The 18,159-nt window shown below is 36.4% G+C and overlaps 1 protein-coding gene and 1 long non-coding RNA gene across 2 annotated transcripts in view; both read left to right on the top strand.

Annotated features, from left to right (window-relative positions):
- LOC135079380 (innexin inx1) overlaps positions 1-4,768 on the top strand; it is a 67,141-nt gene extending 62,373 nt beyond the window's left edge. Inside the window, exon 8 of the mRNA XM_063974038.1 lies at positions 4,471-4,768. Within this exon, the coding sequence (XP_063830108.1) occupies positions 4,471-4,528 (58 nt within the window). The 3' untranslated portion in view covers positions 4,529-4,768. The remainder of the gene's footprint in view (positions 1-4,470) is intronic.
- Positions 4,769-11,888: 7,120 nt separating this feature from the next.
- LOC135079376 (uncharacterized) lies at positions 11,889-13,295 on the top strand. Its single transcript, XR_010258789.1, has 2 exons — positions 11,889-12,128; positions 12,651-13,295. It is a non-coding gene; the product is annotated as an uncharacterized LOC135079376 (long non-coding RNA).
- Positions 13,296-18,159: the final 4,864 nt, after the last annotated feature.

Below are 18,159 nucleotides of genomic sequence, written 5' to 3'. Positions count from 1 at the left end.
ACTCGCCATCGAGACGGCGGCGACTGGTGGCTGCTGTATATGCTTGCTAGGAACATGGACCCCCTCATTTATAGGTAACATTAACAGTAAAGACCAGCGTTTGCCCGCGGCGTTTGTAAACGCGGTTGCACGCTTGTTCGAGACGGCGGTGACTGGTGGCTGCTGTATAAATGCTTGCTAGGAACATGGACCCCCTCATTTACAGGTAACATTAACAGTAAAGACTAGCGTTTGCCAGCGGCGTCTGCACGCGCGGTCGCGCTCGATCGCCATCGAGACGGCGGTGACTGGTGGCTGCTGTATAAATGCTTGCTAGGAACATGGACCCCCTCATTTACAGGTAACATTAACAGTAAAGACTAGCGTTTGCCAGCGGCGTCTGCACGCGCGGTCGCGCTCGATCGCCATCGAGACGGCGGTGACTGGTGGCTGCTCTATATGCTCGCTAGGAACATGGACCCCCTCATTTACAGGTAACATTTATAGTAAAGACCAGCGTTTGCCCGCGGCGTTTGTAAATGCGGTTGCACGCTTGTTCGAGACAGCGGTGGTGGTGTCGCGGCGCACCGACGTCGGCGACTGGTGGCTGCTGTATATGCTAGCTAGGAACATGGACCCCCTCATTTACAGGTAACTATCAATATTAGAGACTAGCGTTTACCCGCGGCGTCTGCACGCGCGGTCGCGCTCGATCGCCATCGAGACGGCGGCGACTGGTGGCTGCTCTATATGCTTGCTAGGAACATGGACCCCCTCATTTACAGGTAACTATCAATATTAGAGACTAGCGTTTGCCCGCGGCGTTTGTAAATGCGGTTGCACGCTTGTTCGAGACGGCGGTGGTGGTGTCGCGGCTCACCGACGTCGGCGACTGGTGGCTGCTCTATATGCTTGCTAGGAACATGGACCCCCTCATTTATAGGTAACATTAACAGTAAAGACCAGCGTTTGCCCGCGGCGTTTGTAAACGCGGTTGCACGCTTGTTCGAGACAGCGGTGGTGGTATCGCGGCGCACCGATGTCGGCGACTGGTGGCTGCTCTATATGCTCGCTAGGAACATGGACCCCCTCATTTATAGGTAACATTAACAGTAAAGACCAGCGTTTGCCAGCGGCGTTTGCACGCGCGGTCGCACGCTTGCTCCAGACAGCGGTGGTGGTGTCGCGGCGCACCGATGTCGGCGACTGGTGGCTGCTCTATATGCTTGCTAGGAACATGGACCCCCTCATTTATAGGTAACATTAACAGTAAAGACCAGCGTTTGCCAGCGGCGTTTGCACGCGCGGTCGCACGCTTGCTCCAGACAGCGGTGGTGGTGTCGCGGCGCACCGATGTCGGCGACTGGTGGCTGCTCTATATGCTTGCTAGGAACATGGACCCCCTCATTTATAGGTAACATTAACAGTAAAGACCAGCGTTTGCCGGCGGCGTTTACACGCGCGGTCGCGCTCGATCGCCATCGAGACGGCGGTGACTGGTGGCTGCTGTATAAATGCTTGCTAGGAACATGGACCCCCTCATTTATAGGTAACATTAACAGTAAAGACCAGCGTTTGCCCGCGGCGTTTGTAAACGCGGTTGCACGCTTGTTCGAGACAGCGGTGGTGGTATCGCGGCGCACCGACGTCGGCGACTGGTGGCTGCTGTATATGCTTGCTAGGAACATGGACCCCCTCATTTACAGGTAAAACTTAAAAGATACAGAATAAGCTTAGCTCGCGGCTTAGCCCGTGCGAATTTCGGCCTGCCACATAAAGACTTTCTCGTGCGCATCATCATCATCATAGGACGTCCACTGCTGAACATAGACCTCCCCCAATGCTTTCCATGTTGCTGGTTGGTAGCGGCCTGCGTCCAGCGCCTTCCTGCTACCTTTTTAATGTCGTCGGTCCACCTTGTGAGTGGACGTCCCACGCTGCGGTTTTCCGAAATGCGGCCTCCACTCCAGATCCTTGCGCGTATGTCCCCTAAAAATCTATCATTTTCTTAGGTCTCAAGCTATCTCTATACCATCACAATCGGTTCACAGTCAAATTAGACATGACCCCTGCATTAATTCGCATACAGCTGAAAATTGGTACGAATGTTCGGAGCACCATTATGAATTAACTGTGAAAAGTCCCCATCGATCCGAAATGTGCTAAAAAAAAAATTCAAGGTCAAACTTAAAAAATACGGGTTTTTGAGATTTTCAGCTAAACGGTAAGTTTTATCACAAAAATATGTATGACAAGGTTTAAGACCATACAATTATCTATCAAAATTGTCTATACACTTTCTCCTAAGAGTCAGCGTTTCTGAGATTCGATGATCCGAAGAGTCAAAAAAGTGTTTTTTTCATAACGGTCTTACACATAAATCCAATGTGATATCGCCTCGTGTCACGACTCAGCATTGTATCATGATGTGTTGTCGACGTCAAATATAAAATGATCAACCTCAATGTCGTCTGTCATCTTTAATTATCGAAAAATGGGTGCAACTTTGACGAAGGACTGCGCCATGAGTTTCTAAGATACGAAGTTTTCGTGTTTATTATGTTTAAGAGCTCTTATATGCACACGTTACTACTCTACTTGTAACTCTATGGTCACTCTTTTAGCCCGACCAAGTTAGACAGTCCAGGTTATAATAATTCGCATAGAGCTGAAAATTTGTGTGAAAGTTGAGAACACCATCCTAAATGAAATGTCAAAAGTCCCCGACGATCCGTCATTTTAAAAAAAAGTTTTCGACGTCCCAAGTTTTCTGCATTTTTTGGCCAAGTAGTAAACTTATCATAAAAATAGATAAAAAATAATAGTAGATCATAAAATTATCTATTAAAATTGTCTTTACCCCCTTTTTCCTAAGAGTCACCGATTATGAGGTAGAACGAATCAAAAAGTTAGTAAAGATGTTCTCGTTATATGCACATGTTTCCACAACACCTATGATGGTTATTTGGCGCATTTTTTTACCAGGTTTCCCCAGTAGGCCTTTTTTAGGATGTATTTGTTATCCTGTTCAATTCAAAACTATTTTAATAGAGTTGAAGTTGTGGACTTGTGGAGTAGTTAACAGAATGCGAATTCTTCAACTTTTTGCATCGTTACCACATTAACGGTGACTCTTAGGAAAAAGGGGCAAAGACAATTTTAATAGATAATTTTATGATCTACTACTATTTCTTGTCATTTCTTATGATAAGTTTACTGTTTGGCGGAAAAATGCAAAAAACTTGGACTTCGTAAATTTTTTTTTCAAGTGACGGATCGTTGGGGACTTTTGACATTTCATTAAGGATGGTGTTCTCAACATTCACACAAATTTTCAGCTCTATGCAAATTATTATAACCTGGATTTTCTGACTTGACTGGGCTAAAAGAGTGACCATAGAGTTACAAGTAGAGTAGTGACGTGTGCATATAAGAGCTCTTAAACGTAATAGACACGAAAACTTCGTATCTTAGAAACTCACGGTGCAGTCCTTCGTCAAAGTTGCACCCATTTTTCGATAATTAAAGATGACAGACGACATTGAGGTTGATCATTTTATAATTTTGACGTCGACAACACATCATGATACAATGCTGAGTCGAGGCACGAGGCGATATCACATTGGATTTATGTGTAAGACCGTTATGAAGAAAACACTTTTTTGACTCTTCGGATCATCGAATCTCAGAAACGCTGACACTTAGGAGAAAGTGGTCTATACACTTTTGATAGATAATTGTATGGTCTTAAACCTTGTCATACATATTTTTGTGATAAAACTTACCGTTTGGCTGAAAATCTCAAAAACCCGTATTTTTTAACTTTGACATAGAATTTTTTTTTTAGCACATGTCGGATCGATGGGGACTTTTCACAGTTAATTCATAATGGTGCTCCAAACATTCGTACCAATTTTCAGCTGTATGCGAATTAATGCAGGGGTCACGTCTAATTTGACTGGACTAATTGTCGTCCAGTGTTTTAAACAGTGGTTCGTCGCTGGGATGCGGCGTCGTTCGAATACACCATCCCCCAATAATTCGAAATCACAACTTTTCTAAATATATCTAAATATATCTATCTAAATAGATACTTCATTCTGGTCTTAAAAACTTTATTAATTTTAAATTACATGTAAATTACGATTTTTGGTTGCATTGCAATTGAAAAAAGTAGTTTATTTGAGTTGACAAAATAGTGACGTCACTTGCTTGTAGTGCCATACAAAATCTATGAGAGAGTTTCGTTTTGACAGTTTCAAAAAGTACGTCAATTGATTGGTGGTGTCTATTTGTAATGGCGAAACATGTGCACTGCTGAATTGTGTAACATCTTTATATACCATGTTTTTACGCAAATAAAATTCTGATTCTGATTCTGACTCTATAGTATACATAGACTGTAGACTGCAGCACCTTTAGAGCGGTCCGAGGTGTATCTTCTGGAGTATAGTCAGAAACCAGATATAACATAACGATTTCTTTTTCCAGGGAGCTAATATCAGAGCTAGCCAAACGCCTCGGCGAGAAGCCTTTGCCCCGCGCGTGACGGCCGCCCAAGCCGCCGCCCACCGTCGCCATCGTGGGCGCCTGACGTCACACGCACAGCCACGGCTTTACGTAAGTCGCAGTATTTCTACAGACGTTGCAGACGCGTGTCATATACGAGTACGCGAAACTGTTGAATCTTTCATCTCGAATCTGTCATCGACGCTATTATACGACCACAGCTTTATGTGACTTAGTACCCTCAGTTTTTATATTCGATTAAGCGTCGTTAGTATAATTGAGAATGTTACTAGGTATGCAAAATCACTTGAAACCTATGTTACAGTTAAGCTTTTACATTTACAAATACATTAGTTTTTATTTCATTCAAAAATACCCAGTAGTTATGATTTTATAGGCAGTCAAAGTTCGCTTAAATATTGAGTCCCGCCGACGGTCACGTGACCCCGTGTGACGTACATTCACAGCGTCCGCTCACTAGAAAACGGATATAAACATACTTAAATATTTTTTTTTTTTGTAAATACAAACTTATTATACATATTAACACCCAGACCCATCACAGAAATTAAAATTGAACCAAACCCAAACTTGATGCGATTGTGTCGTTTTATTGCGAATTACCTTCCAGCTCCATCATTAGACCCCGATTACTATATAGAATTAAAATACTCATCAATACAAAACGAACGAGCCCAAACTCGATGCATTTAAGTCGTTTTATTATAGAGTTCCTATGGCCACCTTCCAGCTCCATCATCAGATCAGCTCCATGTCATCATAATATTGCATGGTCATCCAAATCACATGTGTTTGCGAAATTTCAGCTTAATCGGTTGCCTGGAAGTGGGTCTTAATTCAGTTTGCAAGATTCCACCCATACAAATATGAGCCAGTCGTTGTAATATGACGTCACGCGCATAAAATGGCGGGCCGGCCGCCGCCCGCACTTTTAAAATTCAATATCTTGGAAACTAATTGACGTATCGAAATAATTCTTTCACGTGTATTTTTTATTTTTAACAGAGAATACAGAAAGCTAAAAAACAAAATTAGTGAACATTCTTCATTGTAAATGCTGACTGTCATTTGTTTATAATCACATTTTCACAAATTGCTCAGGTATGGTTTTTCTCTAAGTATACAATAAGAGTCTCAAAGAAGGAAATTTCTGCCAGTAACCTAAGTTTTAAAAACCGGAGGCTGTTATAAGCGTGCATGTTTTGTAAAGTTTATTAACGATTTATGTAAGTACTAGTTTTAAATGAAACGGTGTAGATATAGTCGTATCAATCTTGAATATTATTCTCAAAGCCGTTGCCATAAGGTCCATGTATGGAAATCTCTTTAGAATCTATACGTAAATGTAACACTGCCAACGCTGCGTATTGTAGAGTTGAGTTGCAACTATTACCGTTTTCAATGAAATCAGATGTATCCGATTATAAAGTTTGGCATTTGGTTTACTTTTTACAGCACAAAGTTGAGAAGTAGGTATCTACATACTTACCGATATAATAAACACACAAATAGGCATCACTTAAGGATTGACGTTCGTACCAAATACCTATTGGTCTAAATTGAATAAATCCTTTTCAGTTTCATTTTCATAAGTCATTGTAATTTTTATCGTTCAGTAGAAATTGAGCTTAACGGAATTAACAATAAAATTCATGTTTTAGACTGAACTTAGGTACACAGAAACTCTATTAGAGAAAGCTTCAGAGAAAACAATTTATGAGATCGATTGAACATTTTTAATGAGTTTATGATATGTGTGCACATTTTAGTTAATGACTATTGCTAACTAGAGTGATGTCTGATTGAAATGCTTGAAGGAATCTGGCTATTATAGTCATAAGTATTAATAAATTAATAAAGAATATTATGTTGTTAAAACATCAATCAAGATCTGAAGGTGGAATTTTATACCATGGCCATGTTTTTTTATTATTAATGAATGGTAATTAGTTGCAGTTCAACTCATTTTCTTTTGTATCAGTCTGCATGCTCGAAATAATGGTTGTATTTAAGTGTATACTTTGTTAAATATTGTAGCTAGGTTTATAGGCATTATGACTTTTTTAAACTATACAATTACAAATTTTGGCGATTTTTAGCATTTTATAATCCGTTTTGGAAGTTTTAAATTGTAACTTATGTAATATGACGTCACTTTATAAGTGTAGACGTTAGGCTTTTAACTAATTTTCATAACGATCATAAAATTCTCTCGGCACTTCTAAATCTCAAATTTTATACAAATAATATTATTATGTGCCAATAATATTTTAGTTTTTCTCCATTAGTAGATCAATTTTAACGATAAGTATGTTTTACATGACATAATGGATCTATAAAGACAATTTTACTAACGATCAAGCTGAGCATATCATTTTATTTCTATTTTACCTCTAAAATTTTAATGTAGCACAACGTTCCAAAAAACTACTATTATGGTAGTTTTTGTTTAGTATGGCAACATAATTTGGTAGTTTTTTAAAGCACTGATGTATAATGGATGGACTGTCTATAATTCGCCTTATTGTATTAAGTGTATGTTGGTCTTGTGGTTAGAAATGTACTTTTTGTACATATTTGGTGTAATAGAAAGAAAAAGAAAGAAAGAAAGAAAATTGTTTATTTGGTTCAAACATAGTAATGTTACACAATTTGGTTAATAATTATAGGGTAAATATAAGGGTATGAACATTGCTGTCAATGAAATGTTATTAATAAACTCACTTGATTTTATATAGATACGAATAGTAGACATTTCATGGTGTCTTGAAATAAAATTTTAATAGAATATGTTACACTAAAAACTTTTTTATTTACTTACAGAAATTTTAATTACTGAATAAAATGACTGGCCTGCTCTACAATTAAATTAAGATCTTGTGATATATACATACATATTATACATTGCGATGTATACATGTTTGTAGCAATAGGAATGTTGTGTTTTGAATGGTTATGCTTATTGGTATTTTACAATCTGTGTGTAGTACGTGACAATTTTGGGAGATTGTTAGGGTGTATATTATTGTAGATAATCTTATTTTTAACACCTTTAAATTGAAAATAAATTCAAGGCATAGTTTTTCGTTCTAAGACCTAGGAACTATCTGATGCAAAATTTAAAGTTGGAAATATAGATTATCTTCAATATTTATCGCCTGTGGAGTAATGTTGTGACAAAACTACCAAGTATTCAGTGTTCATTTTAATAGTGTTGCCCTGTTTTTAGGGTTTTTGATATTATTAATATATTTGTAACTATTTGAAATTTTGACAATGCGTCTGTATAGACGCCTGTTAAGTTTTCCTCATGGTTTTCATTGCATGGTAAGACTTTATTCTACTGAACACTAAACGCAATCAATCTCAATATTTTCCTTGATGTTTTTCTAGCTTTTCGAGTGTTTGATTTGCACAAGTTATTGAAATAGAGCTCAATGTTTATGGTCAGTAGAATAAAGACTGTTTGTAAGGAGGTTTTTCTTCATCACAGTTTCTCCAAGACCCTAACTACAACCTTTAACGTAGACTGTGTGTGAAGGTAATAACATCAAATATGTTTTTTATAAAACCTCGTTACAACGAATATAATCATTCATCAACACCATTAAGTAGAGTTACGTTTAAACAATCGCTCATTGTTTTACATTTGTGCCTCAAAAAGACTCTTGTCTTTATGATAATTAATTACCTTTTTACTAAAAAAGGCAGGCTGGGGTAATCGCCATCATTGAATAACAATATTGACATTAGAATTAAGTTTTACATTGTTAAATTGACATAAACAGCTTGTTAATTGGGTCGTTGTCGCGTTGATATTGTCAACTTGAATGTAATATAAAAACAATGTATTTGAATAACCCAAAATCATCATCGAATTTTAACTAATTCACTGTTTTATCTCTTCCTTATTCAATGCGAAATTAAAGTTCAGGATACATTAATAACCATTAGTAAAAACGGCTAGTGCCGTATTTAGTATTCTCAAATATAAAAAAAATCATTGGTAAACAAACTGTCGTGAACTCATTTCAAAATGAGTGCTCTCATAGGAACATGCCCTATAAATTGTAAATTATAAAAATGGTAGTTTTAAGCTTTTCACTGCTAGTAACACTGCCTTGCTGTCACAAATAACGGTTGTTTTTTTCGATTTCATGTTCAAGCTAAGTTTCAGTTTTCAAGTGTTATCAAATAAGTACCTACTCAAGTGATTTTTACATACTTCTCTGAACGTTGTAGTGAATTTATCTGAATGATAATGGACGCTTTTCTAAAACCTGTCTATCTGACTATGCAGAACTTCTAGGGATGTTCAATTGCCAATATTTTAGTCTAATATGTCTATCCGTCTGTTTTAATCCTGACATACTGTTCAAAGAAAAGCGACAGAGAGTCTAAAAAATTAGGTAGAGCTAATGAGTTGTTTGAATTAAACAAGTCTAGCAATGTGAACATACCTTCATTGGGAGTTGTTAATATGGTTTGTGAACTAAAAAGATTTTGACATTCATATCTGTCCTGGTCATCGAAAATTAGATTTATTACAATATTTTATCGCAGTATTCTTTCAATTATCTATGCACAAACACTTTAAATTAAACAATGAAATTAATTTTTTACTGTTAATTAAGTTTCTTTCTTCTCTGTGAAGATCTTTTAAGCTATTTCTTTTTTTATATTGAAAGAATACTGCCCCGTATAGGCCAATATACCTGTATATAGATTAAAAATGTTCCTAATCAAGTTATTTTAGTTCACAGTGTTGTGGGCTACAGCGTAGACTAAGTTGAAGTTTAAAAGACATTCGGTTGGGCCACTGTGATTGTGCCAGTAACAAGTTATTTGGTTTTTCGTATTGAATTCTAGTTTTAACAGAATATCACGTTATCTCGGAACTAGTATTGGTAACAGTTAACAGTAGTCCACTAACACTTTAATTACTAAAATGTTAGTTTATTTTACATTAAGTGATGTACTGTTCGCATTTATTTTAGATTAAAGAATGTTTAACTCTTTATTTTTGTGTTAAGTTCGTATATAACAGGTATTATTTTTCAATGCCTATTTGTACAGTGAGGTTTAAGATTCATGGAAGAAAGCATTTGATATTATAGTGACTAAAAACTATGTTTATATTATTTTTGGTATAGATTTATTTTATTTTCATGGATTTTGACCTTATTATAAGCGGTAACTAGTGAATTTTAAAACAATATTATTTATTAAACAGTTTATTCCAATTTTAGTTAACGGTTTGATATCGGAGAACAATATTTTCTCAATATTGTAATTAAGTTTTAAGTTGAAGTTGAATATACGATTTTGATTTTTGTAAATATTTGTTTTACTTTTGTTACATTTAGATAAACAGAATACCAGAGCCTACGTGATTGAATAAAGCGTTTTATCCTGTAATTTCAGTTGGTAAGTATCCAAGATCATAAATTTTCCATGTAAAAATTGGCAACATCCTACAGTAAAGCTTCAATTAGTGTAACTTACTTCCATAAAGCCACACAGATGTGTCTTCCTGCTGCTAAATAATTAAAAAAAGAGCATGCATGCAATAAAGACGGCAAATTATTTGGCATGGTCTCAATGTTGCTAGTTAGAATGGTAAAATTATCATTGGATCGAGACTTCGTAGAATTTTAAAATTATTAGTTTTGCTCTAATGCCTACATTTTTAGCAATTTTTTTTTTTTCGTATTATCTTCCTCAAATTCTCCAAAAATTTAGTTGGCTAGGTGCCTAACTTAATGTGTAGGTACACAAGTACATAATTTAGTAATACAAAGGGTTTTGTTCAAATTTTATGATTAAACAACAATATTTAAGGTTTTCATCACGTCACCTATAAAAGAAAGTTAGAAGACAAAACCACATAATCACGTTTTGTTTTAAGAATCATTTGTTTTATTTTTGTCATCAAGATGATTTTACTTTAGTCCAACGATTTTAAAACGTCAAATGGCAATTGAAATATATACTCAACATCAAATAAACCGCACCTTCCGCGACGCGAACTTTAACGATTTTCTTCTGACACAATCATGGTACCCCAACAATATTGGTGTTATTTGAAAGCCCAATAAATATCCTTAAAGAAAAACACATTTAATTTCTTAATAAATGATTAACATATACCATAAATGTGACTTGAAAAAATACCTCACTTTGGGCCCACCTATGGGATCAATGAGACCAATTTTTATGGTTATAAAACCAAATAATGATTTCACGTGTCCTCTTTAACAGATGGATAGCAATTAAACCCAACTTAACAGTTTTATAGCCATAAAAGTTGGCTCTAGCGTAACTACCTATTTTTTGAAGAAGTGACTCTGGATCCTTCTAAAGACACATTTTTGGGGTAAAAACCTTTCCTTTAATGAAATGAAGGTTAGAACTAGGCTTTTAAATGGTACCAATATTAGTGGGAAGTGGGGATGCATACGTTTGAAAATGCTTGTCGCGGGAGGTGCGATTTATTTGACGTCGAGTGTATATATTTTTTTTTAATGGCAACCAAACCTCTCTGGGAGGTTTATTTCTGCCAATGTCGAGTGAAAAATAATTGACAAAGTTATCAATAGAACGTGGGTGTTTCAGTTCTATTGATTTTTCATGGATTCCGTGGAGTTAAGTATGCCCGTAAGCAGGTTTCGAGACGCCACCGGGTCCAAAGCGGGTTGTTCATACGACAACCCACTCGACACTCGATGCGCGCTCAAATTCGAAGTATTTCAATGTTTTTTATATTATCACTTCACTGCACTTTAGAACACAAAATAACACCAAATTTGTACACTAAAGTCCATTAAATAATAAATTGAAACCATTAAAACAGATCGACCATGCTTCCCGTTCAACTACCCTCCACGGAATCGAAATATTTTTATATTTTAGTTAAAATAACCCAGTATTGATAGTAGCGCCCTCCTGACAATGTCATAGCTGGGACAGTTTAGTGTATGACATCTTTAACAGTGATAATTTCACGATCTTGACACCAAAGTACCAGGCAAACATACATTAGTAGAGATGGATGTAAGTCTTTATAAAAAGAAGAAGACGGCACGTATGTGTGAAAGAGACGAAACTTCAAAACAATAGACTTGTCAAAACGAACAAAGGGAGAAAAGTTTCAATCTACCCACTTATTTGGTAATTTTTCTAGTCAACTGTTTGTCTCGTTCTTACACGGCTGTTGTTCTAAGGTTTTGTCTCTTTCACACATTGTTCTACTACTTCTATCTTAGGACGTACAGCCACCTCTTTTTAATGTATGTTTGCCTGGTATTTGGTGTCAGAATGGTGAAATTATCACTGGTTCGACTGTTTCTTGCTACAAATTGAAAAAAGAAAAGGTTGTGCATGCACTCAGAATACGGAACAAACCAGAAACCGTCAACGGGCGTAAATGTGTATTCATATAAATTACTCCAAAACGCACTAATTTGACTTTAGAGCAATTAGTCAATGGCCGGCGCGCGCATTGTTTACATATCCGTCAGATTGACACTTTATAATTAAATTATGCCGTCTTGTGCCGTTCCAACATGTAAGAATGCTACTGGAATTACGAAGAAAGTGCATGGGATCATGTTTTATCCGTAAGTAGCACATTTCCAATTCATTTTAATTAAATAATAATTTTCAAAAAAAATCACGGTTGTATTTTGTAAGTGTTGCCACAGGTCAACGGAATATTTTACCCTACTTTTTTTATATTGAATTACATTTGTCTATAAAAAATTCACGCGTTAATTTTGTTAGCGTTACCACAGAATAATGGAATATTTTCCCCATCCTTATTGTTTTAATTAGTTTTTAGTGTATTTTCATCCATGACAATATGACAACCTGATTAATTAAATTATAAGTGCCACTTGTGGTCTAATCTGAATAAATATTTTTGATTTTGATTTGATTTTAATATTTGAATTAATTTATAATATTACCTACTCCCTAAATAATGAGGAGATAATAAATTACTATCGTGAATTTCATACTTTCCCACTTATTCAAAAGTAAGGCATTGGTATCAACAGATCAGCAGCAGCAATATTTGTATATTTAATAATAATTTTAAGTAATTAATTATTGCTTACATACTTACTCTGATTTTCTTTCAGGATACACAGCCAGAGTTGCCTCGCAATCAAATTCAAGTATTGGTGATGTTTTTGATTTGGATTCTGTTTTTGACTCCAAGAAAAGTTAAACTAAAAGCACTACTGCGCCGTAAACAAATGTTTTGTTGTCGATGTGTTTACATAATAAAGAACCTTAAGTTTATTTTTTGTTTTACTTGGCATTCTAAAATTTATATTCGACTTTTGTAATTGACTTTTAAATAACATATTATACCTACATGTAGTATATTACACTATTTAATAGAAATAAATAATCATCTACACTTAGTTACTTCGGAGTAAAAATTAAATTCATAGGTAGGTAGGTACTATCTATGCCTATGGCCAGTCATGTCGTCTCGTTCTATCGCAAAGAATCACCATTTGATGAGAGCGAGAGCAAAAACGGAAATGGATAGTTAATATACTGTGGCCGTGTGTACTTATTTCACTTACTTATTTTTTACTTGTTTAACATCTCATTAAAAAATTACATAATTTTACCCCGAAAATGGGGGTGTCACACGGCGCTAGTAACACTAAAGGGGGTAGAGGGGCGCGGGAGGGGAAGTATTTTGGACACAAGTTGCCGCGTAGAAATGTTATCGAACACTCCTTCTGGTTTGTTCTGTATTCTGAGTGCATGCATTAGGTTGTGCGTGATTGTCGTTGGTAGAAAATCAACTCGGGAGACAGTTCATCATACATTGATCAAGCAACAATTTAGATTTTCAGTATTTTTTATTTAATTAAGCATTTAATAATTTTGTACAATTTAAGGAAAAACATAACCCTCCTTCTGGCGCAGTCGGATAAAAATAGTGCCCAAAAGTTATGCTGCTGCATGTGGCTGCATCGTCTTTAGATTAGCCAACCATTCACGGGTCGATGTGATAAATTTTAGGTTTTTCATTTAAAATCCGAAAGAAAACCAGCGAGCGGACTTTTAAATTCTAATTATTAGAACAATATGTGCTAAATTGTCTCCTATTCATTGTAATATTTTATTCAAATCGTTTTATCAAGGACTCCGGCTTGTCATAGTTCAAGTCTTTGAGGTCTCACTTAAACTCACGTGTTGGTCTGCTCCCGATAACACAAGACTTTTCTACAATCGACATTAAAATTTAACCGTGATAATGTGGTGATAATTTCACCACTCTGAAACAAAAGTACTAAGCGAACATACATTATAAAGAGATGGTAAGTCGAAATAAAAAAGGAGACGGCACATAATGTGTGAAAGAGACAAATCGTCTAAACAATAGACTTGTCAAATCGAACAAAGGAGCTAAAGCGAGAATTTTTTTCTATCTACCCACATATTTGGTCGTTTTCCGATAAGCTGTTTGTCTCGTTCTTACAAGGCTTTTTTCTGAAGTGTTGTCTCTTTCACACATTGTAATGTCTCCTTCTTCCTAAGGACGTACAGCCACCTCTTTTTAAGGTATGTTTGCCTAGTACTTTGGTGTCAGAATGGTGAAATTGTCACTGGTTTAATCGTTTACCTGTTTATATACCTAGCAACCCGAGAGTTATGACTGGAAAAGAATAGGCAACCTAACGTTTGCATATTCTATGGCCTTCATACTTTCGATTGGTATGGAGTTTGTTTAATAGTCAAACCGATGAAATATAAAAAAAAATCTTTTTTTAATGATTAATTAATCATATCCTGGACTGAAATTTATTAGGCAACCCTTAAGCAATATAATTATTGACATGTTAAATTGAATATAAAATATGTTTCATCAAATAAGCATCTCGGTGAAGGTCGTTGTATAGCGGGATCTTAGACTATAAAGTAAAACTACTCGGTAAGTCGCTCAGTGCCCAAAAGTTAGGCTGCCGCATCGCCTTTAGATTAGCAAACATTCACTGGTCGAGGTGAATAATTTTGGGGTTTTCATTTAAAACCAGCGAACGGAAGGACCGACGATCTGGTGAAGGTCGCGGGAGGTGCCTGGATGCGAGCGGCGCAGGAACGGTCTTTGTGGAAATCCTTGGGGGAGGCCTTTGTCCAGCAGTGAACGTCTTTCGACTGAAACAATAATAAAACAATATCAGCCAAATTGTCCCCTATTCATTGTAATATTTTATTCAAATTGTTTTCAAGTACTCCGGCTTGTCATAATTCAAGTCTTTGAGGTCTCGCAACTCACGACAACACAAAACTTCTTTCTACAATCGACTTTTATTCGTGATAATTTCACCATTCTGAAACAAAAGTACCAGGCGAACATACATTATAAAGAGATGGTAAGTCGAAATAAAAAAAAGAGATGACACATAAATGTGTGAAAGAGACAAATCGTCTCAACAATAGACCTGTCAAAATGAACAAAGAAGCTTAAGCGAGAAAATAGGCCAGTAGAATTAAACACAAAAATTGATTAAATCGGAAATAATTCCTACAAAAGATTTTTTTGCTTTAATGGCTTCATTGGTTGCCCATTAAGACTCTCCTAAGTTTTCGACTTCGACGGAGTTGTGCTTAAGTGGTGGGGGCCCCCGAAAGCGGCGTTTTTTCGGTTTTCCGGTTATACCGCGTAAAGGACTTACCCTATCGAAAAGTGGTCTTCATGACGGTTAAAGGGCACTTAATCCTGCATTGAATAAGACAAAATTCATATGTTTTGGACAAACCGTTCTCGCGCTAAAGTTCGGCAAAGTAGAAAATATACGTACGCTTGTTCGTCCCAGCCGTTCCTTAACTGCGGTTGCTGCACCTCTTCCTGACACTCTCCTGAACGACTCTGTGTTACCTAATGTGGCTGCCCCTCTTCCTTGTACCCTCCTGTACGATTGCATTGCTTAGCTTTATGCCTGGTCCAAGGTTCGACGCCACAAAATCAACTTTGTACGCGTGAAAATAGTTTAAATACTATTTTCCGTGCTTGCAACATTTTTCTTTACTGCTTCGCCTCTATTAGTCGTAGAGTGATTGTATATATCCTATAGCCTTCCTCAATGTATGAGCTATTCAACACAAAAATAATGATTTCAATCAAACTAGTAATTCTTAAGATTAGCGCGTTCAAACAAACAAACAAAAAACTCTTCAGCGTTTTAATATGAACTTGTTGTTGTTGATTTTTGGCGTCGAACCTTAGACCAGGCAAACGGCTAGGCAACATAGTCATGCAGGAGGATACAAGGAAGAGGGGCAGCCACAGTAGGTAACACAGAGTCGTTCAGGTGAGTGCCAGGAAGAGGTGCAGCAACCGCAGTTAAGGAACGGCTGGGACGAACAAGGATAGGCGCATCAAGCTCGTAAGCCTTGATAGGGTTACACTGGTTGAGGTGGCCCTTTTCAAGACTTGGAAGCCTGTGGGTAACAAACCATTGGACGTGGAGAGGGTCATTAATTATACGTATATTTTCTACTTTGCCGAACATTAGCGCGAGAACGGTTTGTCCAAAACATATGAATTTGGTCTTATTCAATGCAGGATTAAGTGCCCTTCAACCGTCATGAAGACCACTTTTTGATAGGGTAAGTCCTTTACGCGGTTTAACCGGAAAACCGAAAAAATGCCTCTTTCGGGGGCCCCCACCACTTAAGCACAACTCCGTCGAAGTCGAAAACTTAGGAGAGTCTTAATGGGCAACCAATGAAGCCATTAAAACAATAAAATCTTTTGTAGGAATTATTTCCGATTTAAAAGCTAATTCTACTGGACTAAAAGTTTTCGATCTACCCACATGTTTGATTCAAGTTTTTCTGTCAACTGATTGTCTCGTTCTTACAAGGCTTTTGTTCTGAAGTGTTGTCTCTTTTACACAATGTGGTGACTACTTGTTCCTAAGGACGAACAGCCACCTCCTTTTAAGGTATGTTTGCCTGGTACTTTGGTGTCAGAATGGTGAAATATTATCACTGGTAAGAGTCAATCGTTTGTTGCAAACGTTGCAAACTGAAAGGCGAGATTGTAAGGTAGGTACTTTTGTAAGTTTAAGGAGATATAAGTTATTTTTCATATGTTATTTATTTTCTATTTCTACTAATATGTAAATGTGAAAATTTGTGAGGGAGAATGTTTTCACGCAAAAACTACTGAACAGATTTTATGAAACTTTACAGTATTTAATACATCAGAATATTAACAAAGACTTACGATTTTATGTCTTATTATTATTTATTAATTCAAATCATATTTGTCAATGACTACGGCCTGTCTACACTAATAATAATATTATTATGAGGAGGAAAGATTAGATTGTATGTTTGTATTGAACGCTCCAATATTGGACCGATTTGAAAATTACTTTTACCATTACTAGAATCCTACATTATTTCTGATGAACGTAGGCGGTACGAAATTCGCCGGGTCAGCTAGTATAAAGGAAAATAATTTTTTGGTTATGAATGTATTCTGCATAATTTGTAATCGTAATCTAATACAAGATGCTACGAGTATCAACTTACGACTTAAGAGATTAAGAATTATTAATTATTAATTATTAATTCTTAATTCTCACAGCAAAACTTTACGTTACTTAGATGTAATTTTTATAGCCTGTTGAATGTGTCCCTCATAATAATGAAGCAAGTACCAGGCAAACATGCATTGGAAGGTGTTGGTAATTCCTAATAAAAAGAAGAAGACAGCAAATAATGGGTGAAAGAGAAATCTTCCGAACAATAGAAATGTAAAAACGAGATAAAGTATAGAAATAACCTAAAGTGTAAAAAGGATGAATAGTGTGGAGAAGAAATCTTATGTGGGTAGTCAGAAAATTCCGCGGCATTAATGAGCTCCTGTTATGTTTATGGAACTCGAACTAAACTATTTTGTCTTTTTCTTATTCAATGTTCGTTCAATATGGTTATCTCTTTCTATTGCATGAGGTCCTAGTCTTTTCTTCTAAGAGTCTGGCGCTAGTGAGCGCTTAAATGGCCACAGACAATTAAACATTGCTCTTATGTGGTTACTTTAGGAACTAAAATGTAGATGGCGTTATCATTAACACATTTTTATGGTGTGTTAGTACATTTACTTCGGGATAGATGGCGTAAGACGACATAACCATGGTATTAAAATTACGAGTAGATTTGAATGAGAATAATCCGCCAGATGGCAATACGTAGACGGGAGGTCCAAATGCTGCATGATTGGTTATTTTTGACATTACATTGACAGATATGTCAAAATCCACCAATCATGCAGCATTTGGACCTCCCGTCTACGTATTGCCATCTGGCGGATTTTTCAATCGCGAAATCCCTCATTACTGCCCAACCAAAGTCTAGATGCATTAGTCAGCGATGTATAATAATTATCTAAATATTTTGTAAAGATCAAAATATGACAAATACTCACATCATTATTTTGACAAACTGCGAGCATAAAATTAAATAAGTTTGTGGACTCACCACACAACTGCTATAAAATATAAAACATAATAGGCTCATACCATAAATGACAGGTAGGATATTAATAGGCTCACTTATGCATTCAATCGATAATTTTAGGTTTATCTAGAGGTTGTGAATGAAAAACTTGAA

The sequence above is a fragment of the Ostrinia nubilalis genome, chromosome 2 (assembly GCF_963855985.1).
Source record: "Ostrinia nubilalis chromosome 2, ilOstNubi1.1, whole genome shotgun sequence".
NCBI classification, from domain to species: Eukaryota; Metazoa; Arthropoda; class Insecta; order Lepidoptera; family Crambidae; genus Ostrinia; species Ostrinia nubilalis.
The sequence above is the reverse complement of the archived record's forward strand: the minus strand, read 5'-3'. Positions and strand labels throughout refer to the sequence as shown.